This window comes from Hylaeus anthracinus, unplaced genomic scaffold, assembly GCF_026225885.1.
Source record: "Hylaeus anthracinus isolate JK02 unplaced genomic scaffold, UHH_iyHylAnth1.0_haploid 0, whole genome shotgun sequence".
NCBI classification, from domain to species: Eukaryota; Metazoa; Arthropoda; class Insecta; order Hymenoptera; family Colletidae; genus Hylaeus; species Hylaeus anthracinus.
This window is the reverse complement of record NW_026533254.1, coordinates 28706-55205: the sequence shown is the minus strand read 5'-3', so window position 1 is coordinate 55205 and position 26500 is coordinate 28706. Positions and strand designations below refer to the sequence as shown.

The 26500-nt window shown below is 32.6% G+C and overlaps 1 protein-coding gene across 6 annotated transcripts in view; it reads left to right on the top strand.

Annotated features, from left to right (window-relative positions):
- Window positions 1-26500, top strand: part of LOC128894856 (myosin heavy chain, non-muscle) — a 75486-nt gene that overhangs the window by 44327 nt on the left and 4659 nt on the right. The window contains exons 3-14 of one of the 6 annotated variants that reach the window (XM_054157004.1): window positions 191-309; window positions 7764-7787; window positions 9564-9593; window positions 15496-15588; window positions 15865-16027; window positions 16805-17494; window positions 17656-18302; window positions 18435-19415; window positions 19521-20384; window positions 20548-20817; window positions 21006-21020; window positions 22135-23555. In XM_054157004.1, the coding sequence (XP_054012979.1) occupies window positions 191-309; window positions 7764-7787; window positions 9564-9593; window positions 15496-15588; window positions 15865-16027; window positions 16805-17494; window positions 17656-18302; window positions 18435-19415; window positions 19521-20384; window positions 20548-20817; window positions 21006-21020; window positions 22135-23555 (5317 nt within the window). Of the gene's footprint in view, window positions 1-190; window positions 310-7763; window positions 7788-9563; window positions 9603-15495; window positions 15589-15864; window positions 16028-16804; window positions 17495-17655; window positions 18303-18434; window positions 19416-19520; window positions 20385-20547; window positions 20818-21005; window positions 21021-22134; window positions 23556-26500 lie in introns of all 6 variants that reach the window. The other 5 variants (XM_054156914.1, XM_054157256.1, XM_054157175.1 and 2 more) reach the window with 5 other exon arrangements.

The following is a 26500-nucleotide window of genomic DNA, read 5'->3' as shown; positions in this document are numbered from 1 at the left end:
GTTTTGTCTCCTATATGTTGTATTATATTTTTTATATTTAACATATTTATGCATTTGTCTACATCTTTGTATATTTTTGTATGTTCACACTTGTCACACCTACATAAATATCCACAGACAAATAGTATTATAAGGATACAAATACTTATATTTCATCCATTAACTTCTGTTTTTGTTATTTCATTTCCAGACCGCGAGGACCAGTCGATTCTATGCACCGGCGAATCTGGCGCTGGCAAAACTGAAAACACGAAAAAAGTTATCCAATATTTGGCGTACGTCGCTGCTTCGAAACCAAAATCCAACGCGGTAAGTTGATAACTTAAATGCTTCCATTCCTCACTACTATGTTTAAACATAATATCAATTGGACGGAGATTTTATTCCTACATGGATATTTAAATTTTCTTGTATCGTATTGTAATCAGAAATATATTCTTTCTTTTTTTCATATTTTTCATGGTACGTACCGTTTCTGGTAGTTTAAAATGTTGCACATTATTCATTCTCCACTCTTCGATTTTCAAAAGTATTCAAATATTTCTATTTGCAGTGATTTTCTTTCCTGTTTAATTAAGACTTATTGAATTCATGCATTCGTGAATCAATAGAACGGTGCAACATACTCAAGTAAATATAAATCTTTACGTAGGTATACAAAGCAATAGACAATTCACCTTTTCTCTATAAGATATCTGTAGTAAAATTTATAATTTAAAGATTCTTTAGATTTGTCACGGTTTGTTACAATTTATGTGCACATAAATAATAATCATAAAGTTTCAATTATTATTATCATTTAAAATTAGAATCTAAAATTTAAATTATAAATTATAAATTATAAATTTTAAATCATAAATTTGGCTACTATAAATCTCTTTTGCATAAACATTTTCGTACATTTTAAAACACCAGCTAATTTCCCTAATAAAATAGACTAATCGCTATGTTTATAAACATTGATCTAAGAGTACAAGAGGTTCTGTAAACAAAAATTTGTTTATATTGTAAGTATATTCAGTGTAGTCTGCAAAGAAATATGGATTATTGGAAATGAGCGGAAAAGATCTTGATCTCGAAGCAGTTAGCTAGTAAAAATGATTTAATTGGTTACGTTCACTTTTTTTCATGCTTCCACTTTTCGCCCTCGAAATTAAAAGTGTAATTATTCTGGAAGAATTCTTCTTACGCACCTAACTGTAATCGCAATTGCTTTTAGAATCAAGTAAAGAAATAATTAAATGTATGATAATAATTAATTTGACAGGTTAAATTATTATTTAATCAATTTGATAATATAAATTATACGCGTGGAAACTCTTGTTTATTCGACTTATACATCTGCACTAAAGTTGAATATGTTTGGATGCGTGCATCATTCACTTTTCTCATAATTAATAAATTTTTGTAACGAGCACTTACACGGAATGAAAGTTGTATTTCCTCCATTCCAATGTTTATTATATGTCAGATATTTTAGGTGAACACCATCTGTAATCTCTTTCCTGAGTCTCTTTTTCTAGACTTATACAGGGTGGTTCACTATACATGTATATGACCTCCAATTGTGATGATTAAACTAGGAATTACATGCATTTATGATGTGAACTAATGTAATAAACACATATGCCGAATATGTATAATAAAAGGTATGTGCACTTATGCAAAATGAAATAACAGTATTATTATATTAATTGTAGAATATATTCAATATACATTATGTATATTTTAGGTATGTTTTCTATATTATTGTACATCATAAATGCATAAAATCCGCAGTCTAATGATGATGCAAACAAATATTTAATATGCAATTTGAATGTTGCGAGATTATCGATGCGTTGCAACAAATTATTTTTCTTGAGTGCCTTCTTTTTTTTTGGAGTTTTTAAAGTCTTTTTTCTTTTTGTTCATAAACACATGTTTCTTTCTAAATATAATACAATATTTTATTAGGTAGTTAACATTAAAATTATTAATACTATCAAATTAAATATTCATATTAACACACTCGGAAGAAATATTCAGATGGTCTGATTCAAGTGGACTACCCTGTATATAATGAATTCTGTTATGTAGTACTTCAATTATAAAACATAAGTTTATTGTATCGCTGTTTATTGTACTAGCCCGTTATTATGTACCAGCAGAGATGTAAATTCTTAATTACAATTACAAAACGATTACTTGACCAAGTAATTGAATAATTGCCATTACAATTACTTTGTCGCATGTAATGCTATTTCCAATTACTTAATTACTATCAGTAATACCATGCATTACTTAATAATTACTTATAACGGCCCACAAAGTAATTAAAAGGCGTCTCAAATCTAAAGTAGTCAAAAATACCTAAAAGTAATAAAAAAGTAAAATTATAACTACTTTTTCAATTACTTTCAATTAATTGCAGTGATATCGATAGTAATTGATAAAAGTAGTGATTACTGTCTTCCAATGATTTGTAATTACTTTGAATTACTTTTGCCACCGAAAAGTAATTAGAGGTCAGTAATCATTAGTTTTAACAATTACTGTCCATGTAACTGCAATTACTTGACAGTAATTAAAAAAGTAGTTATAATTACTTTTTAATTACCTTTAGGTATACTTAACTACTTTAGATTTAAGACGCCTTTTAATTACTATCTGGGCAGTTATAAGTAATTATTAAAAAGTAATTGAATTACTCAGTAATTAAGAATAAGGTATTGCATAATTACTAAAAAAAAAGTAATCAACAATTACTTAAATAATTACTTTTTAATTCCAAAGTAATTGTTCCAAATTGTAATAAATTCCAAAATAATCATTACTTTACAGCTCTGTGTACCAGGAACATTTGTTGGTTAGCGAAACATACATAATTATTTCTTTATAAATAATTGATCGCACATCGGATTACAAATAACTTGTAAATTTTATCCGACGCATGAGAGTTTTTGTAAATACTTTTTCTCTTCCTTTTCTGTGCATGGTGCTTTATAAATTTCGTGAAAATTTAAAGAAAAAAAAGTCTTCAGAGAAGACTTCAAAAAAGAGAGTTGAAAATTATCTTATGACTCGAATCGAGTTCTTAAGAAATGTTATTCACGGTTGAATAAAGAAACAGTTTTACCGCTTACATCAGTAACAAATTTGATTTTTGATAACCACGTTTGGCGAGATATATTAACATCAAAATTCGCCCTCGGTTATCGTGAATGTCTTACAATTTTGTGCAAAGGCTCTGCACATTTCATTACAGATAGTGTGCGATAATGATAACTAAGAACGGAAGTCCAACCTCAATTTCCGTGTTCAGATAAAGTTTGAGGACGTAAAAGAGGATAAATTACTATCCAAAAAATGCTTAAAAAGAAGATCCGGATATTTCGTTTGTTTATAATATTAGCGAATATATTTTTTACGTTATTGATTATTGAAATCATTGTTTATTACATTAGGAGATTTTTTGGTGATAGGCGTAATTCATACTTTTATATATTTATAAAATATATAAAAGTATGAATTACGGCCATCATCATTATATATTTTATATATATATTATATATATACTCTATGTATTTATATATTTTTTTACCCAGCTTATACAATTACTTTTTATTGTATATAAAATATATAGGATAAGGAGTAAAACAAAATAAGATATATAAATATTTTAAACAGAAACAGTTGGTAGAACGAACATCATAGGGTATATAAAAAACAATCTCTGTAATTCACTCATTATTTTGTATTCTTTACAAGGAATTAACCTTGCTCAACTCCGCTGGGTACAGACTGTACCATTCAAGGTTGATGACCACTACTTCAAAAAATCTCAAATATTCAGGCCTATCGGAAGAAACGCTCAGACATGTGTCACCTTATTTCCCATGTGACTCACCGTGTGAAAGCCTCTTGAAATCGATGACTATGTCGGGATTTTGGACGAATTTTGGACGAACCACTTTGGCCCCGTTACTATGTTTGAAATTGGACTTACTAATTCTTTTAGGCTCTAAGGTGTTACATATTTAATAAAAAGATAGTAAAAGTAGGCTATTTTATAATATTTTGGAGGGATGAATCTTAGCATTGAATGATAACATGCTGCAGAATATTTTAATTATTTTATTTAAATAGGCATTTACAGTAGACAATGAAATTGTTAGAGGTACTAAGAAACAAAAGATTTCATGAAATTTATTAAATAAAATATTTGAGTAACGCATAGTATTAAATAATTATACAGTAGAGCTATGAGATTTAGAAGAATTCTTTACACGTAGATAATTAATCATTTACATAGCCTACTTTAATTTAAATAAAGTAAAGAATGTTAAAATTACATAATTGTTAATCAATAATATTCATGACTAGACTGTGGATATATGTATATGAAAATCGATATTTTCACAGATACAAAAAAAGTATTAAAAATTAAATAAAATGTCTCATTGTCTAAACTGTTGGCCTCAGTCTTCTCGTTTTTAAGTTTCTTAAACGATCCTTTATTTTTCATTTTAGAAAGTGTTTATTTTACTATCAAAATTTATTCATACTCATAATTGTAATTTTAGTCATTTATTTCGCTAATGCAATTCGTGTTGCTGTAAATAGTACGTGAAATTAGTTATGCTATATTCTATTGAAATTTTAAGATGATGGATTTTGAAAGAAGAAAGCAGGAGTCTCAAATACCTTAAATTTCTAAAAACCAAATTTTTCCAATTTTTTATATAGACTTTATAACTTTGAATACAACTCACTAACTAACACAAGTGCCTACAAAGGAGAAAATTTACGAAAACAAGCTCAGCTGTCAATTATTCATAGTCGATTACTCTGTTACGTAAAATTTATCGCATTCCACTTTTTTTTCTGCATCTGAGTGTATTCAAGAGAATAAGGAAAATTTTGTGACAGCTATATTTCCATAAAATGCATACGATTCTTGTAAGTTTGAAAATCATATTATTACACACAATTAAATGTTAACAAACACGTGATTACATGTCAAACAGTTAAATTAATTATCTCGTTCTTAATTGATATTACTATTTATCGAGCAATATCAACAAAATAAATGCATTTAGTTCTTGTAGATTTAAAAAAAAGTATTATTACATGTTATTGAATAGTAACAAACTGTTATTAAATGTCAAATAATTAATCATCTCGGTCTTACTTGAAATTACAATTAATCGAGCAATATCAATTAAATAAATACAACCTGTTCTATAAAGTTCGAAACATCTGAAACATCTAAAACACAAAAAGATTGAAAATAACCTGTTAACAGTGATCATCCAATGTTAAATCATAACAGTCACGCCGCGTAAAAGTTACTATGTGTAACATAAGATGCGTAACGCGTTCCATTGCAAGTTAATCACTAGGCAAATTGACATTTTAAATTACTCGTTAACCGAAGGAAACGTTTTACATTAAGATCGTGTTACCGCGGTTGAATCGAAATAATAATTGCGTAAATTAAACGTTGACTGCGCAACAGCTGTGTGAATTGTTTGCGAAATTGAACGATCAAATACTGAGAAGACTGTTCTCCCGATCCGCGATAGATCACGATAGGCCATCGTAGATCACTGGCTCTCGAAGGATCTTTCCTTTTTCAGTGAAACGATCCACTTATGGGCCTAACTCGGCTTTAAATCATTCTCGCCGGACTTCTGACTCACCATACGCCTCGAAACTCGTGATCTTATATAGAGAAAAATCAACGTCGATCACTCTTCGTGCGATTCATAATTATAAATATTATTGCATACTTGCGAAGTTATTTAAACGATAAGGATCATCGTTCGGAAGTACAAAAATAAATTGTTCGTTCAGATTCGACTATTGGTTTTAAATCTATCGTAGATACATGTTAGTGAGATTAGGTTTATTTATTAAATTAAAGGCTCTGTTTGTTTGGTAATCAAGTTTTCCGATTACATTGTTATGTCATCAGTAGATTGCGGATCTTTATGCAAAATAAAATCTTCGCGAACGTGCCTACAAAAATTGAACCTAAATAGAAATTTATTTTATTCTGCAAATATTATAACATAAACTATACTTTCAATCTTTTTTATATTCTTGCATATTATTTGCATTTTGTAGTTTCTTGGGCATTCAAGTTTCCCATAAACGCATAAAGATCCGCAGTTTAGTTATCAGAATGATGTCGTAGTTATTTAAATTTTAAATATTTAATAAGTAAATAAAGTTCGATGTTTAATTACTTATTGTTTAAAATTCCGTTCCAATAATAAATTAATTGTAATCGATGTCATTTTATACAGGGTGTCCCACATTTCATAATTTTTCATAAGACTTGTGATAATCTGAGAAAAATATTTTAAACAAATGTTGATCAGTTTTCGATTGGATACACATTGCAATAAAAAAAGTTCGAGACAATTTTTTGTTTAGTATCGTCAAGGTCGCCTTTATTTTTTTAAATGGCACTTTGTATTTTCGATTCAAACAGTATTATAGTCCGTATCAAAACGAATTCAACGACCTAGTGTACTGTGACATTGGGATGACCTTGAATGCAAAGAAATGCAAATTTCAACGAAGAATGACAATCTGCTTGAATGGGTGATAATAACTTGTGTTTATTATTAAGATTCGAAATTACATTCAATTCAGGAATCTTGATTAAATGAAACCAAACGATTTCGTGAGAAAGTCACATCGAATGTTCGAAATGAAATCCGTGTTGTTGTATTACAAATATGTAATACTAAATGCTTAGGAATACGCTAGCATAGCTATTGTTTCTCGAAGACGGCTGGAGCGAAACAATTAAATCTTTGGCAAATAAATAGCAAAAAAATATCGTGTTAATTTGGCATTGGCTTTTCATATGACTACGCCAGCTTAATACAGGGTGTCCTAAAAATATTGGAGGTCCTTGAAAAGGGTGGTTCGGGAGGTGATTTGAAACAACTTTTTCCAACAATAAGCAAAATTTGTGGACTACCGAACTTCGCATATACAGATAAGTTATAGTGTCCATCAGATTGAGACTAATACAGGGTGTCCCAAAAATGCTGTAACACCTTGAAAGGAGTGGTTCGGGAGGTGATTTGAAACAACTTTTTCCTTAACGAAAATGTCGTCCGAGGCTGCGTTGAGTAGATATTAACAGAAAACCCCGACCAATCAGAGCGCGAGTATGCCGGTGGAGCGCCTGCGGTAGCGTAGGCTACGCGTTAGGCGTCTGCGCTCATACGCTATCACGCGCGCTCTGGTTGGTCGGGGTTTTCTGTTAATATCTACTCAACGCAGCCTCGGACGACATTTTCGCTAAGGAAAAAGTTGTTTCAAATCACCTCCCGAACCACCCCTTTCAAGGACTTCCAACATTTTTGCAACACCCTATATAATAACTATAAATATTTCAATTAAAATCCACTGTTGTAAAACAGATGCGTTTAATAGAAATTGTCTAAAGAACATTTTTCATTCACGAATAATAATTAACATCGAAACTTTATCGTTAGAGAATTCCAAATAATTCACATATTCTTAATAATCTTAAATACGTATAAAAATACAACAAGAAACTTCGTTACTAATTGTCAGATTTTTATCCTAATTAATTGTTACATGATTTCGACGCGTGCGATTGGTGGAAAATGAAAGGCTTTTAACGATAAGCAACATAAGAAATCTAATTATCGAATGAGAATTGGACCCGTGAATTTAATTTTGCAACTTGTTTTATTCCCGGTGCTGACTTTCGACGGCCACGACACATCTAGACACCAAGTCCGGCGTTAATCATAGTAAGTCAACAACAAAATGAACAACATTCCGCTCACGCGATATGTACGCTATCAATCTGCTATCTGCTATCTGCTATCTTCTTCTTCTTCTCCTTCTCCTTCTCCTTCTTCTTCGTCTTCTTTTTCTTTTACATTCTCCTTCGTTTTCCTATTTTTCTACCGCTTGGTCCCCCGTTAGTCGTTTTCGTCCTACAGGGCTTTGGAAACTTTTTTTTAACAATTTCGTTCATTTCCTCGATTATTATGTGCACGTGGGAGTTTACGTAGCGTTTCTGTTTACCACGTATAGTTATTCGCTTAATGAATATTCTTTGTAAAAGGTGTTTACAGTAATTGTATTTGTTCTTCAAAGAAAAAGAATGTATACCTGTTCCCCCGCCCCCTGATTTTTTTCCGTGAAAAATCGTTTGGAATTTGAGGAAAATGTTTCAATGCAAATTTATTCAGTTTATTTTTAATGATATGTAGGTAAAAGATTTCCAGAGTTGATTAGGTAGAGGAATAAATAATAGTTAAACTGGAGGGATTTAATGCAATCATGACATACATTAATGTGGAAAGCATACGGAAAATATGTAGAATATAATTTATTAATTAATATAATATTAACTTCTTGAGGAATATTGACACATACATGAACGTTTACTTTTATATTAAAATTGCCATTATTTATAATCACGATACTTTTTAAAATCGAAACATATACCACCTTGAAATGAGACAGTAAATTTTGTATACTAAAAATTGTTTCGGTTTTGCGCGTATCCGAGTAGAACAAAAATAATCCATTTAAAATTTGTCCCACAAGAGGTTAATATTTCGTTATGCACAAGTATATAAGGGTGTCCCAAAAATGTTGTAACACCTTGAAAGGGGTGGTGGTTCGGAAGGTGATTTGAAACAACTTTTTCCTTAACGAAAATGTTGTCCGAGGCTTCGTTGAGGAAATATTAACGGAAAACACTGACCAATCAGAGCGCGCGTATGCCGGTGGAGCGCCAGCGGTAGCATATGAGCGCGGCCGCCTAGCGCGTAGCCCACGCCTACCGCGAGCGTTCCACCAGCATACTCGCGCTCTGATTGGTCAGTGTTTTCCGTTAATATTTTCTCAACAAAGCCTCGGACAACATTTTCGCTAAGGAAAAAGTTGTTTCAAATCACCTCCCGAACCATCCCTTTCAAGGACCTCCAACATTTTTGGGACACTCTGTGTATACCTTAGGGTGGTCCTTATTTTAATGATTTTTGAAATATATAAAAAACTCCAACTTCAAAAAGTAAGAGAGGAATTTTTTTTAAATATTTGCAAGATATTGATTGCGGGCGGGGAGGTCATAGATTCAAAAAATTATTAAACCAAGGACTATCCTAATATACCTTTTCACTTGTATCTTTTTTTCCTCATATATTCTCTTGTATCATAAATGCATATAATCTGCAATTTTTTAATAATTCACAAGAGTTTTGTTAATTTAAAAATTAGAACAGTGTAAAATTAACTCGTATTTAAAGTTAATGAACAAAGAGAAATTTTATTCTGGGGGTTAGGTGTAATGTCGCCCTTCCTTCCCTTTTATCTCCTCCCATTTTATCCAACAGTTGTTTGCATTTTTTGTAACTAACAAACCGACGTTAACTTACTTACGAAAAACATTTTTAACATAATATATATTAATCTTAACGTATAACTTATTAATTAATAAAACTGAAAAAGAAGAATGTAGTCTAGAATTCTAACAAATTTCCTTTATTTTCCTCGTTGCTCGCTGGACTCAGGCTCCAGGAAATGTTTTGGATAAATTTGCGGTAATTAACGTGAGAGTCAACTAATTAAATTACTCATTAATGTGCTCTATGTCGTATTTGTATGCATATAGACGTGTGTTTATGAGCTGTTAATGTCACATTTATTTTATCATGCGCTTTATTTTAATTTACTGCGTAAAAACAAAAGTTGTTGGAAGAATAATTTGATTGAGCAATTATTATATTGTTTTGAATGACAATACATGTTCTAATGCAATTAATCATCAATTAAGAATTGAAAATGATCTCATACATATTTTGAAAGGAATTTTTAATCGCTTTTGACGGATTTCTGTTAATAAATTTACAAGATTTGTACATTTTATGCATTAAAAGTTCGAAGTTCAACTTCATGTTTCTTTATCTTTTGACGATTAAGACATTTTTGTTTCGAGAAAGATTAAATTTAGCGTGAAACATTGTTTTTGTTATTAATCTTGAATAAGAATATAAACGATTTGAAGTAATTTTTACAATTGCTATTTTCCGGTTATAAATGGGTACTGTAATTTTTATTTATTTATATAAACTTTGTCATAAATAGTTCAATTTTGTGAAACGGAAAAATATGATAAAATGCAGGTTCGTAATATACATAGCCACAATCGTAAGAGAAATGAGAAAGATATTACAATGCATTCCTTTCATGACATACATTACCAGCAAAAAAAACGAGATCATGTTCCAGTGAAAGTACAATATGTGTCCGGATATTTAAGAAGAGTGAACAAAAGTTTTCCCTCCCACGAAATTTTACGAATTTTAAAAGGAAGATGCCAAAAATGAGCAAAAATTGTGATTAAACTTAATGGATGTAAATAACCATCAAGGCTTTAGAAAAAAGTGATCTGTGTATTTCTTGTTTACTATTTAATTAAAAATAATTAATTTTAAATATTAATTTATTGAATTAAAAATTCCTTCATTGAAACAGAACTGCTGGACTAGGAGATGAGTAAAATTCTAATCTAAAATCGAATAACATACTTGGAATAATAAAATTAAGCATTAGGTTGTCCCAATGGTTTCTTTTAGCGATTTACACTAAATTGTTCTATATGGTAATGTTTATATAATAATGTATTTATGTCATTTACAAATTAATGCATAAATAAAGAACCTTATTTCTTAGGAGTTAATGTTATAACAGTAATAGAGCAAAATGGATGGTACACAATTCAATAATGTAACACATAAAACATAAAATATTGAGTATGTATTATTTATTAATAAAGAAACTTTTGCGACAGTCTAATATTTCACAATGATCAAACAAAATTTTAATCTCTGCATCGAATAAATGGCTAAATGTTAGTTTTATCCATCGCGTATTGTTCAAATAAAATTTTGCTTATTTTTGCTAGGGAAAAAATTGAATTCAATTGATTTATTCGAGGATGAAACCAACCAGCAAAAGTATCGAGTCTGTTTTTAAACCAAGCAGGGCGAGAAAGTATCAGTACCCTAACGTTTGCATGATTTTTCGCCTTCGAGCTGTTATCTCTCACCTGCTTGGACTCGTCAGTGCCGTACCTAGAAATATTCGACACCAGCACCATCGTTCAATCAGCAACACCTTTTTATACACCCAAACGAATAGTTTCAGGAGTTTTGATTTTTCATTGGACACATTACTTTTCTAAATATTTTTCGTCGAAGTAACAACAAATTAAGAGAAAATGAAAAAAAATACAATAATAACACTGTCCATCACGAATTTTGTTCTGTGATACCCAGTGGGTGATTCTTATAGCGTTCTTCATCCTAAATACGAATCTGAAAGAAAATGAATCTGAATTGATTAATCTTCACCTGATATTAATTACATTATCCAACAAAATTTAAACTTTTTTTTAGGTTTTTCAAATCCATTGTGTGATTCTTATAACGTTCCTCGTCCTGAATACGAATCTGAAAGCCAAATTGCTCCATCGCCCCCAGTTTTCGAAAAACTCGAAGTTTCGTCCAATCGGTTGCTTTTGAGAGAAAATGTAATACTATTTGCAAACTAAAAACGCTGGACAGTTCATGTAGTCTTAAAAGATAGAGGCGAGTTTTTTGAATATGTAGATGTGTTCGCTTAGAATGATCTGCTTCTTTGAATGCCTGCAAATTTATGTCATTTACACATTAATGTATAAATAAACAACCTTATTTCTTAGGAGTTGATGTTATAACAGTAATAGAGCAAAATGGATGGTACACAATTCAATAGTGTAACATAAAACATAAAATATTGAGTATGTATTATTTATTAATAAAGAAACTTTTAGGACGGTCTAATATTTCACAATGATCAAACAAACACTGAAATTCAAAAAGGTGTCGAAGCGTCAACTTTTCACAAAATACATTTGTATTTTTGTGAAAAATTATTCGTTTATTGCAATTTTAATATACAGGGTGTCCCAAAAATGTTGGACCAATCAGAGCACGAGCTCCACCAGTATACTCGCGCTCTGATTGGTCAGTGTTTTCCGTTAATATCTCCTCAACGAAGCCTCGGACAACATTTTCGCTAAGGAAAAATTTGTTTCAAATCACCTCCCGAACCACCCCTTTCAAGGTGTTACAACATTTTTGGGACACCCTGTATACATGGACTGCTCAAGCCTTCTCTTTATACACTGAGCAGAGCGTAACCAACATCTTCATACCAAAAGTGAGACATGACGCTAATGCGCATGCGTCAAATTCGAAAACTATAGCACAAATTCCATCTTGATGACAGGCTGACTGCAGCTTTGACCAATGGTCGAAGAGTAGTTCGGTAAACCGTCCAAAATTTCAATTCGCGCCTTTCCCCATTGCTCTCGGCCATTGACTGTAGCGCTTGCGCACAACTGGTTACTCGTAACTTTGGCATGGGAGATGTTGGTTACGGACTACACTATAGCTTGAGCAGTCCATGCGTGTATGGTCGAAGGTATAAGTACACCAGTAGCGTGCGTCACTTGGCGAAATTAGCGTCCGCAAATGTGCATACCAAGAACATGGCGACGACGCTGTTTCCTATATTGTACACTAGGTTGTACTAATAGTAACCGACACCACGCGCAGCGTCACACGTCAATTCAATTTATTGCGCACAGCGTCACAGTAACATCACAGTATAGGTACAACCAAAATGTTTGAATTATTAATCAAGAAATTACAATGTAATTTGACAAATTGTACATACTTCAATTGTAGATAATCTAAGTGTAACCACGTTGATTATAAATAAAATAACAAAATGGTACGTATTAGAAGTACAAAGTTATTACAACATCCATGTAATATTAGTACTTTTATTTTTCACTTAGTTTCATATGATTACTCGCATTACTTTTATGTTATACTTCTAAATTTGTAATATTTTAAACTTTGAATTTGTGTTACTTAGTAATCTGAATATTATTTTTACAATCTATAAAATATATTTTTCTTTTATAGGAAAATATAAATAGATGTTTTTTTTACTAAAACACTATATTTTTTAAATTCCGGCACTTATGTTCAGTGTTTTATACATATCGTTTGCAATTGCCTTTCTTTTTGTCTCAGTTTAAATATGCGCGCGGTGGATACCAGGAACATGGCGGACCTCGGACACCAACATCAAAGGTGCCGATACGGAGTGACGCTACTGGTTGTACCTATACACTGTCGGCACCTTTTTGAATTTCAGTGTTCATTTGCAGGGATTCAAAGATGCAGCTAATCTGAACAAACGCATCCACATATAAATAAAACTCTCCTCTATCTTTTAAGACTAAATAGGATTCTCCAGCGTTTTTAGTTTGCAAGTAATATTACATTTTCACTCAAAATCGAACGATTTTAAAGAACCTCGAGTTTTTCGAAAACTGCGGGTGATGGAGCAATTTGGCTTTCAGATTCATATTTAGGACGAGGAACGTTATAAGAATCACACAATGGATTTGAAAAACCTAAAAGAATAGTTTAAATTATGTTGGACAATGTAATTAATGTCAGGTGAATATTAATCAAATTTTTTCTTTTACATTCCAATCGTTTCTAACTTTAGTTTTAATGAAACTATTTACTCGTCATTTTGTTGCTTAAATAATTGCTATCAACTGCTTGGGACACCCTGCTCCAAAATTCTCAGCTAGAGAAAACCTTGAAAATTAATTGTAAAATTATCGATAGAATAATTAAGCTTAATTAATAAGCCATTTTCGGCTCGTTTCTTTTTTCTGCTTGTAAATAGTTTTTCATCATTTGATTATGGACATTGTTACCGCATGTTTTTGTCTACCTGAGTAATTTTCTTGAGCTTAGATTTGGTGCTTATAGCAATTGTGATTTGTTTCTTCCTGGTGTCTTCAATCTTTGTTTGTTATGCTGACACATAAGGCTTTGTTAATTAACGCTGTTCCAGATAACAATGCCTGTTACTTCAATATTATGCTTTATATGTATTTACAGCACATGTATTTTCTTTTGTACTACAATTTGAATTTTCGTGGAACGCTTCTAACTTAAATCTGAAATACGGTAATTCCTACTTTCAAGTAACGCGATCGTACTAAATTCATTCCAAGTCGGAGTAATAATTTTAGAATTAACAAGAAAATCTATAATTTTATAGATGTATGTATAGTTTAAACGATGCTATTATCTCAATTATTCTTTATTCCGTTAATAAATCAATCTGGGAAACGAGAATAAATCTTCAAAAAGTGTTTGAGTTTTTATATTATCGCAAATATCTATAAAATCACACAAAATTTTAAACAGAAGTTGAATTCGAAGTTTCAGGATTTTTGGAAATCACATCTTTATAAGAACAAAGTTGCTCTTTCTTTTAAGGAATAATAATTTTTATTTTATAGTTATTTTTTAAGTAAGTTAAGCATTCTTATATAGGGTGTCCCAAAAATGTTGTAACATCTTGAAAGGGGTGGTGGTTCGGAAGGTGATTTAAAACAACTTTTTACTTAGCGACAATATTGTCCGAGGCTTCGTTGAGAAGATATTAACGGAAAACACTGACCAATCAGAGCGCGTGTATGCCGGTGGAGCACCCGCGGTAGCGTATGAGCGCGGCCGTCTAGCGCGTAGCTACGCCTACTGCCGCTGCACCAACGGTATACGCGCGCTCTGATTGATCAGTGTTTTCTGTTAATATCTTCTTAACGAATCCTCGGACAACACTTTCGCTAAGGAAAAAGTTGTTTTAAATCACCTCCCGAACCACCCCTTTCAAGGCGTTACAACATTTTTGGGACACCCTGTATTATTATATTTATGTCAATTTTATTTAAACTTCTATGTATCATCGTATTGCACATTTTGTTGCATTTACACATTCAGTAAACAAGTTGTTAATAAAATTAATTTAAAAAAAAATGTTTATGAAAGTTCTTAAAATATTTTTATTTTTGTTAATGAATTTTATTTAGGCCAGAAACATACTTAGGCTATGTCACTTGATAACAGGAATTACTGTATTTTTTCCGATTGTTAGCTTAGTACATCATGCAAACAATTTTTCCATAATATTTTATATTTGGCAAACTTCTTGCTACCATTATGCAAATTCTGCAATAAAAAGACAACAAAGAACACCGTCAACATTATATGGCTGCATCTCGGTTATATACCTAAATAATAATGGTCGAAGGAAATTGTTTGTAAAAGTAAATATATAAAAAACCAAATTAGAAACATTATTTGAATTCCATGATTAACAAATTGTCTGAACATTTCTTATTATGCTCCAAAATTCATTCCACTTTTTTTTTTATAGATTCCATACATTCTCTCAACATTATTAAATTTGTGTTCTTTATCAATGTTAATTTTATTGGCGTTATTACATAACCGTGTTCTTTGCGTTGCAAAATAATTTCCAGCCCTTTGTTGTAATTAACGTAATGATTTTTCGTAATAGGGTGAATTGGAGCAGCAACTCTTGCAAGCAAATCCCATTCTAGAAGCCTTTGGAAATGCCAAAACAGTGAAAAATGACAACTCTTCGCGATTTGTAAGTCAAACAATATTTATCTATTACTTTTTTCTTAATACATATTCCTAATGCATACTTTCTTAACTGTTTGTCATTGGATCTCCTTGAAGTGTTGATAATCTTTTCAAAGATCAGTATTTTTCTACTTCAAACATTCTTTTCAAGTATTTCAATTATTTATCACAACATTATGTTATATTTTATTCATATAAATTATAATATTGATTATTAATCGAATCCCATAAATTATGAAGATTCGCTTTCAATAATAATAGTTAAAAATTCTTTTAACAGGGTAAATTCATCAGAATAAATTTCGATGCTTCCGGTTACATTGCCGGTGCAAATATCGAAACTTATCTCCTGGAAAAGTCGAGAGCAATTCGACAAGCAAAGGATGAAAGAACTTTCCACATATTTTATCAGCTTCTCGCCGGTGCTTCGCCAGAACAAAAGAGTAAGTAAAATTTAAAATGAATTTAAACAGAATTTCGCGTACTCCTTATTTATTGAAGAATTTCAATTATTAATTCCGACTAGCCAAAAATGATGTTTTATTACACAAACAATAACAGAAAATTAGTTTGAGCTGTACAGTGGAGAAGTATCATTACACAATAATATCACATCAGATTATGTTATCTGGAAACAAAAGAACATCTCTTAATTTAGAGAATTTTTCATTGTCCTTATCACTCAGTTATTATTTTACAACGTAATTTAAAATATCAAAATATAGAACAATTTCCTACGATTAATGCCTTCAATAAACACTTATTCCAAACCATAATTGTTATTAATATTTAAGCGAATACTAAGTCTGTTAAGACTTTATGTAAAATACTTACGAGCAGGGGTTGAAACAGTTGAAGGACTGATTTTATAATAAAGGTTCTACAGTAGTTTGAATCATATATAAATCATAGCTGAAAAGGATTCCTTAACTTGTATATTTAAAATAAACGTGATTATAAATTTTTTTTGTATTAAAGTTCTAAACTAATCTTAAAGTTCTAACTTCTAATATAAAAGTTTTTAGCTATTTATTCTACAAGAATAGTTTTTCAAAATATTTCAAGGTAATGTATAAAAGTATGACAAGAGTTGATATTTTCTTAAAGAAAATAAAAGTTAGCTACTTCTTTAATTCCTAACTATGAACAATAACTGTATTCTCCCGATATTGTATACTTCTTAAATTTTCTAATAAATGAAATATTAAAAATTTTTTTAGAGGAATTTATCTTAGAGGACCCGAAGCACTATCCATTCCTCTCAAATGGTGCCCTACCAGTTCCAGGAGTAGACGATTCAGCCGAGTTTTTCTCAACGGTGAAGTCCATGCATATCATGGGCATGACAAACGAAGATTTCTCTTCGATTTTCCGTATCGTGTCTGCTGTAATGCTTTTCGGTTCGATGCAGTTCCGTCAAGAAAGAAATTCGGATCAAGCTACGTTGCCAGACAACACTGTTGCCCAAAAAATTTCACATTTGTTGGGCTTAAGCGTTACAGAAATGACGAAAGCATTTTTAAAACCCAGGATTAAAGTGGGCAGAGATTTCGTGACAAAAGCACAAACAAAGGAACAAGTTGAGTTTGCAGTGGAAGCAATTTCAAAGGCCTGTTACGAGAGAATGTTCAGGTGGCTTGTGAACCGGATCAATAGATCTTTGGACCGAACGAAAAGACAAGGAGCTAGTTTCATCGGCATACTGGATATGGCTGGTTTCGAGATATTCGAACTGAACAGTTTCGAGCAATTGTGCATCAATTATACAAATGAGAAATTACAACAATTATTTAATCATACTATGTTCATTTTGGAACAAGAAGAGTATCAAAGGGAAGGAATCGAATGGAAGTTCATCGACTTTGGATTGGACCTGCAACCAACTATTGATTTGATCGACAAACCTATGGGTACGTTTAAAAAAGTTTTTATTTAATGAGATTTATTATAGTATTTAAGAATAAAGAAACCCTCATATTTTTTCTTATTTTCCACTTCAAATTTCTATTATACAAACGAACTATATAAAAACTTAATTATAAAATAATCCCTCGTTTTAATTTCAAAATAGGTATCATGGCATTACTGGATGAAGAATGTTGGTTCCCCAAAGCTACGGATAAAACATTTGTCGAAAAATTAGTGGGCGCTCATACTGTTCATCCGAAATTTATGAAAACAGACTTCAGAGGTATCGCAGATTTTGCTATCATACATTACGCTGGAAAAGTTGATTATTCAGCCGCTAAATGGCTGATGAAAAATATGGATCCACTGAACGAGAATGTTGTTAGCTTGCTACAAAATTCACAGGATCCGTTTGTTTGCCACATTTGGAAAGACGCGGAAATCGTTGGAATGGCCCAACAAGCGTTAACCGATACGCAGTTCGGTGCAAGAACAAGAAAAGGAATGTTCAGAACAGTTTCTCAGTTGTACAAGGAGCAACTCGCAAAATTAATGGTCACCCTTAGAAATACTAATCCGAATTTCGTAAGATGCATTATACCAAATCATGAAAAGAGGGCTGGAAAGATTGACGCGCCGTTAGTACTGGATCAGTTGAGGTGTAATGGAGTTCTAGAAGGAATCAGGATTTGCCGTCAAGGATTCCCAAACAGAATACCTTTCCAAGAGTTCAGACAGAGATACGAACTTCTAACTCCGAATGCTATTCCGAAAGGATTCATGGATGGAAAGAAAGCCTGCGAGAAAATGGTAATTGTGGTGTATTATTCTGACTTATATTTATACTGGTATATTGATATCAACTTCATCAAGAACATCGTTTTAAGTCAACATTTTTATTTTTAAAGATTGCTCAAAGGAATTCTGCAATTCGTGTTTCAGATTCAAGCTCTTGAACTTGACCCCAATCTCTATCGTGTTGGTCAATCCAAAATTTTCTTCCGTGCTGGTGTTTTGGCTCACCTTGAAGAAGAACGTGACTACAAGATCACCGACATAATTGTCAATTTCCAAGCTTTTTGTCGGGGTTTCCTCGCACGTAGAAACTATCAAAAGCGTTTGCAACAGTTAAATGCTATTAGAATCATCCAGCGAAATTGCGCAGCGTACTTGAAGCTTCGAAATTGGCAGTGGTGGCGTTTGTATACTAAAGTGAAGCCGCTTCTGGAAGTAACTAAGCAAGAAGAGAAATTAACTCAAAAAGAGGACGAGTTAAAACAAGTGCGGGATAAGTTGGAATCACAGTTACATTCCGCGCAAGAGTACGAACGAAAATATCAACTAGCCCTTGAAGAAAAAACTATGCTGGCAGAGCAGTTACAAGCCGAGGTCGAATTATGCGCGGAAGCAGAAGAAATGCGTGCACGACTAGCTGCACGAAAACAAGAACTGGAGGAGATTCTTCATGATTTGGAGGCAAGAATTGAAGAAGAAGAGGAGAGGAGTACCGCATTAACTCAGGAGAAAAAGAAATTACAGTTGAATATTAGTGATCTTGAAGAACAACTGGAAGAGGAAGAAGCTGCTAGACAGAAGTTACAATTGGAAAAGGTGCAATGTGACGCAAAAATTAAAAAGCTTGAAGAAGATCTTGCACTTTCTGATGATACGAATCAGAAATTACTGAAAGAAAAGAAAATTCTCGAAGAAAGGGCAAATGATTTATCGCAGACACTTGCCGAGGAAGAGGAGAAAGCAAAGCATTTATCGAAATTGAAAGCTAAACATGAAGCAACAATTGCTGATCTTGAGGAAAGGTTATTGAAAGACCATCAGCAAAGACAAGAAGTTGACAGATCAAAGAGGAAAATAGAAACTGAGGTATCAGATTTGAAAGAACAACTCGGAGAAAGGAAGACACAGGTAAAATGATTTTCATAAGTTGCTCTTTTTTTTAAATATTTTTAACGATTTCAATGTTAAATATGAATAACATACAAAATAATAATAATGGTATATTTTTTGCAGGTAGAAGAACTTCAACTGCAGCTTGGTAAACGCGAAGAAGAATTAAATCAAGTAATGGCAAAAATGGATGAAGAAGGAGCGGCGAAAGCTCAAGCTCAAAAAGCTCTTCGTGAATTGGAGTCTCAATTAGCTGAACTTCAGGAAGATTTAGAGGCTGAAAAAGCTGCCAGAAGCAAAGCAGAAAAATTAAAGCGTGATCTAAATGAGGAATTAGAAGCTTTGAAAAATGAGTTATTAGATTCTTTAGATACAACAGCTGCACAACAGGAATTGAGAAGTAAACGGGAACAGGAATTGGCGACATTAAAGAAGAACCTAGAAGAAGAAACATCGGTCCACGAAGCAACTTTAGCAGATATGCGTCATAAACATACTCAGGAATTAACAGCTTTGAATGAACAGATGGATGCATTGAAAAAGACGAAAGCTGTTTTGGAAAAGGCAAAATCAACTCTCGAGGCCGAAAATGCTGATTTGGCATCGGAACTCAGATCTGTTAGCGCCAGTAGGCAAGAGTCGGATAGAAGACGGAAACAGGCTGAACAACAGCTTGCTGAAGTAAACGCAAAACTCGCTGAGATTGAAAGAAACAGACAGGAATTGGTGGAAAGAGTGACAAAATTACAACAAGAATCTGAAAGCATCATGCAGCAATTGGAAGCTGCAGAGTTGAAGGCTTCGGCCGCCATAAAGGCTTCGGCAACTTGTGAATCTCAATTTACAGAACTTCAGCAACAACTTGAAGAGGAAACAAGACAAAAATTGGCACTAAGTTCGAAATTAAGAGCAGTGGAGAGCGAAAAGGATAGTCTACATGATCAACTAGAAGAGGAAGAAGAAGCGAAAAGGGCCTTAGATAAATATGTAAGATTATTAATTAAAATTCTTAATCAAATAATAAACCAGATAGCTAGGTGTATTTAGAATAATTGCTGAATAATTATTACTCTCTTATTTATTTTGAAATTACAAATAATTTCTCGAAATTCGTTAGAACAGATACACAAATAAAAACTTTATTATATAGGTTTTCGCCTTAAACATACAATTGGCTGAAGCTAAGAAGAAGGGTGAAGACGAAGCAGAAGCTGCTGCGGCATTAGAGGAAGCTAGAAAGAGATGTATGAAAGATATTGAAGCATTTCAAAGACAAGTTGAAGAGTTGCAAGCTGCTAACGACAAATTGGATAAATCAAAAAAGAAAATTCAGGCGGAATTGGAAGATAGTACTATCGAGCTTGAAGCGCAAAGAGCTAAGGTGCTGGAATTGGAGAAAAAGCAGAAAAACTTTGACAAGGTAATTATTCGAATAATACAATGAATTTTTAATATTTATACTGTCAGAATTACATTAATTGCTTATGTTTTCTTAATGATCTAGATATCATTTAATAATTATGCTGGAATAATTACTATTATTCTTAAAAATTATATTAATTTACAATTAATAGAATTGTTACCTTTTTTTTTTATTATTAACGATAGTTTGAGGAGCTTTCTGTGAGTTTTTAATATTATTATAATTATTAATTAATTATTTCTAAAATTATACGTAGGTAATTTGGTATTTGTTAATGAAAATAACAATACTTTTTGTTCTGTTCTATTGAATTTCAATCAGTATTTTATTAATACACAATACCTTACAGACTAATTCTGCATTAACGCAGATTATTGATATTAACAGTAGACGATATTGTGTAAATGATTTCTCGTATTATCATAAATAAAATATGTAGAATTACATTTTTGTTATAAAACTAACTTTTTGAAGAAAACAATACCATCTTAAAATTCGTTGCATTATTTTTATATTTATGGTCTGTAAGGTGTTGATATCTCGTAGATCGATCCCGCGTTAGTATGGGATTGAACACAGAGTCTTAATTTTCAATAATGATTTTTACTGATTTTTAATTTACATCTAAATGCCACAAAAATCTTGTCTTTTTAAACACGGATGTCCCACTGGAATCGAAACACCTAACTGCCCTCTTTACTTCTAAAGACACATCAAAATGCTTAATACAAAATTAGGATGGTTTCAAAGGATCGCAATGCAATACAAATATCATTGGAATATCTGTCTTGTAGGTTTTGTTTTCTTTTGTACTAAATGGATCTGCAAGTGACCACAAACTCTCCCAAACAATAATCACACAAGAGAACAACGTTAAAGCAGCTTGCAACACTTAGTGTAACGTTTATATTAACGCGTGTAAACGTTACAAAAATTAAGTAAAGTTGATTATCTACATTAGCACGCGAAGCCCATATGTGTTACAACCGTAAGCAACAGATAACTCTAATTAATACAAGGCCAATTCAGTTCTCAGTTATAATTAGAGTCAAGATTTAAGTATAGTTCTACTAGGATACATACCAGTGACTTAAAGAATCTAAAAAAGAAAACTAACCTTGGAAACTATTTTTCATTGCGTCGTGTTCTTCTTTTGAAACCATTGAAATTATAATTGAAACACTTCATGGTATTATCAGACACAAAAGGAATAATTCCTCTGGTGAGACATTCTGTACAATGGTAGAATTAACGTAATAGATATCTGAAATTTGTTTGGTCTTAATATCTATCATTGTCATTACCATTTTCTAGGTCCTAGCTGAAGAAAAAGCAGTCTCCGAGCAATATGCAGAACAGCGTGACGCTGCTGAACGCGAGGCCCGTGAAAAAGAAACCCGTGTCTTATCTTTGACCCGTGAACTCGACGAGATGAATGAAAAAGTCGAGGAACTCGAACGCGTCCGGCGAGGTCTCCAATCGGAGCTCGACGAACTTGTGAATAATCAAGGAACGGCTGACAAGAATGTACACGAACTTGAGAAGGCAAAACGTGCCCTTGAGTCTCAATTAGCAGAGCAACGATCTCAAGTAGAGGAACTCGAGGACGAATTGCAATTCACCGAGGATGCAAAACTACGTTTAGAAGTAAATATGCAAGCTCTAAGAGCTCAGTTTGAACGCGACCTGCAAGCTAAGGAAGAACAGGCCGAGGAGAAACGAAGAGGATTGGTAAAACAGTTGCGCGACCTTGAAGCAGAATTGGAGGACGAAAGAAAACAAAGGGCTGCCGCTATTGCACAACGGAAGAAAATGGAGGCAGATTATAAAGATATCGAACAGCAACTGGAGATGCATAATAAGGTGAAGGAAGATGCATTGAAACAATTGAAGAAACTTCAAGCGCAAATGAAAGATTGCACCAGGGAAACCGAAGAGGCCAGAGCTGCTAGAGATGAACTTGCAGCAACTGCTAAAGAAACTGAAAGAAAAGTAAAGAGCTTAGAGGCAGATTTGATGCAGTTAACCGAAGATTTCGCCAGTAGCGAACGAGCAAGAAGAGCTGCAGAGAACGAGAGGGATGAATTACAGGAGGAACTTAATAATAATGCTAATAAGGGTACGTTAATGCTGGATGAAAAACGAAGACTTGAAGCTAGAATCGCAACATTGGAAGAGGAACTGGAGGAAGAGCAATCCAATGGTGAGCTGCTAATGGACAGAGCCAGAAAGGCTCAAATAACTATCGAGCAGCTAACAAACGATCTAACAACCGAAAGATCAACTACACAGAAATTAGAATCGCACAAACTGTTGCTGGAAAGGCAAAACAAGGAACTGAAAGCGAAGCTGACGGAATTGGAGACTGCTCAAAGGGCAAAGACCAAAGCTACCATGCAACAATTAGAGTCGAAAATTAACAATCTCGACGAACAGCTGGAAACCGAAGCAAAAGAAAGATTTGCACAACAGAAAATTAACAGGAAGTTAGAGAAAAAACTGAAGGAATTGAGTTTACAGTTAGAAGATGAAAGGAGAAACTCTGACCAATACAAAGAACAAGCAGAGAAAGTAAACGCAAGAATGAAAGCTTTGAAGAGACAGCTTGACGAAGCTGAGGAAGAAATTAGCAGGCATAAAGCAATGAAGAGGAAAGCACAGAGAGAAATGGACGATATGCTAGAATCTCAGGAAGAGCTAACCAGAGAAGTCGCAAACCTTAAAAATAAATTGAGGTAAGGAAGGACAAATCATTACTTTGTTTTTACCATGTATATTAAAAAGTTTTTTAAAGTGATTTATTTATTTCTACATTTGAAAATGTTACAAACTATAGGTTTACAAAGATACAAAATCTAATACTCGTAGATAGAAGTACAAATTACATACTCTTATCACAAAATTCACTTTGATAACTTATTCGATTAAAAAAAAGAGTATATTGTTGGACTTATTTTTAAATTGCTTAATTGATAACAAAAATTAGTTCGAAAAGAAGAAATTCTTCTAATATATTAAAATATTTAGGTATCAAGGAAAAAAGAAAAGTTGATACTACACATGAAAATAACGTTACAAACAGAACTATACGGATATCAAGAATTCCGCGAGTCCTGGTTAGTTTATGAATTAAGTTATACTTAAGGGTGCGCAGCAGTCAGAGCAAAACTTCGAGTTGATTTCAGTGACAGTTGCGGAAAAAGTAGAAAGCTCCGGGACAAGAATAGATAGATCCTTGTCTATCCAACGATGTTGTGACAGAGAGGGCGATACAACAATTGCAGGAGAGACGAGGGCAGGGCGATTAGGCTAGCATGATTTTTTTCAAGAATATTGAAGCAAAGAAGCAATATTTCCTAATAATTCTGATTTTAATATATTCGTTACACTTCGGCGGATGCGACTCCAAGGCCTGTTGGAAAAGTATATGTAAACAAAAAAAAAAACGTACTTTTAGTGTTTATAAAGTTTTAAGGCCGAAATTGGAAAATCAGGCCTTGGAGTCGCATCCGCCAAAGTGTAACGAATATATCAAAACCAGAATTATTAGAAAATATAGCTTCTTTGCTTTAATATCCTTGAAAAAAATCATGGTAGCCTAATCGTCCTGTTCTCGTCTCTCCTGCAATTGTTGTATCGCCCTCTCTGTCACCGCATCATTGAAGAGACAAGGATAGTTAGATCCTTATAATCCTTAATAATTAGATCTCGATAAATATCAAAAGGCCCTTAAAGAGACCTATATGGCTTAAAATACTGCATCACAAGTTATTCACTTGTACATCTGTAACTCAAAAATTCAATTGTTTGTGAAACGAGCTTTTTACATCCTTACATTACAGTCTATAATGTGTGTTTTGACGCTTGAAGAATTAGTTTTTAATGTCTCTACACTCAATGGTAATAGTACTCTACTTTCCTTTTTTTTCTTTGGCACCTTGCTATATGGACTGCATGCTCCATCATAATCCTGGTGAAAAAGTAACAAAGACAGATTGTTCTATACTGATGTATTTTTTGTGTGAGCTATACTCATCCCGGTAGCAAAATGTTGTGCTATATAAATGTGCTAATTCTTTTGGTTAAATATAATCTAATATAATTATTTAAATCTTGCATCACTACTTAAATGAAAAAACTGTTTAGAACTTACATGCGAAGGTCTTTCTAGTTCAGATCGAGCACATTGGTGTGACAAAAGAGTACCCGAAATTTCAAAGTGATTGGTCCATTCATTCTTAAGATATCATGCAGCATTTGTCAAAAATAGTAATTTTGAGAAAAAAAAGGTTTAAAGTTAAAATTTCAATTTAGCGTTGAATTTGTTATTATACATGCCTTACTTTGCTTCAAAACTTTCCAGCAGCATACAAGCCGCCCTCTTCCATAGCTGCATCTTTTTGTGCTTTAGTTCTGGACCACCTGGCAGATCGCCTTGCCTCCAAACTAGCTGCTGATTTAGCCTTTTCAGCATATCGTACCCTTATTTCATCTTGGTGCTAGAAAATCTTTTGGGTATTTAAACCAAGTTCAATGTTGAATTTTTGCATGATGTCAAGTAGAATCTTTTTTCCTTTATTAAAACATGATATAGCTATGTATACGATACACATGAGGACCTCAGTTTGACTAAACGACTTCTTCAGTGCCAACTTCCAAACCACATAATTTACACTTTCATTTGAATTTTGTGTAAATTTTCCCAAACACCTATGAAGCAGATCTTCATTACACAGAGCTTCATATACTGGCTTTATCATCTCTATAACAAATATCTGATATGGGTTTTTTATGGTGAAAATTCTGTAAATTATTGTAAGCCTTTGCTCTTTGTCACCTGTGCCATGAATTTTTGCCTTCTGGACAATAAAAATGTTGTGGTTTCATATCTGTCGACAAATTATAATAATATGTTGCCTAAATAGCATCTCTCACATCTTTAAGACATGAACAAAAGAATAACGGAACAGAACAAATAACAAATAATAATCAACAAATGACAAATATCAGTTAAAAGAACTACGAATGCTCTTTGAGAATTTTGGAATACTGTATCAAATACGAACATAGATCAGAAGTGACCTTGGAGGTGTTTTAATGGAGTGTAAATATTATGACAATGCAATTTGAAGTTTGGTTGCGGTGCAAGCTCACAAGAAAATGGCTGCATCTCAGTTGTTTTGCAATATTTTTTAATTCTGCAAATTGCATCGTCTTCGGGAGAGATATAGCTTTCACAAAACATCGAAATCCGAAAATCGATTTTTTTTTTTATTTTAAGCCATATAGGTCTCCTTAATCTGACAAGAGGAGGGCACATATTAAGAAGCTTTTATTTAGCAAATCTTCGTTTATACGTACAGAATTTAATATTAGTCTTACAATCATAATTGTAATTGCACTTATGACCAATCAATTACGATTAATACTTCACAAATTTGTTATAAACATAGGTATACAAACTTGTTTCGACATTGAAAATAATGTCAACGTAGTTAATTAGCTGCAACGCTGGAAATATGTCAGAATATCTTACCCAAAGTATCAGAGTGTCTTACCCAGGTACTATACTATATATTAGTATAATACTATACTATAATAGTATTATACTGTACTATAATACTGAATTATCCCCTATTCGTGTCAACGTATTCCATATTCCAATACACATCATCGTTAG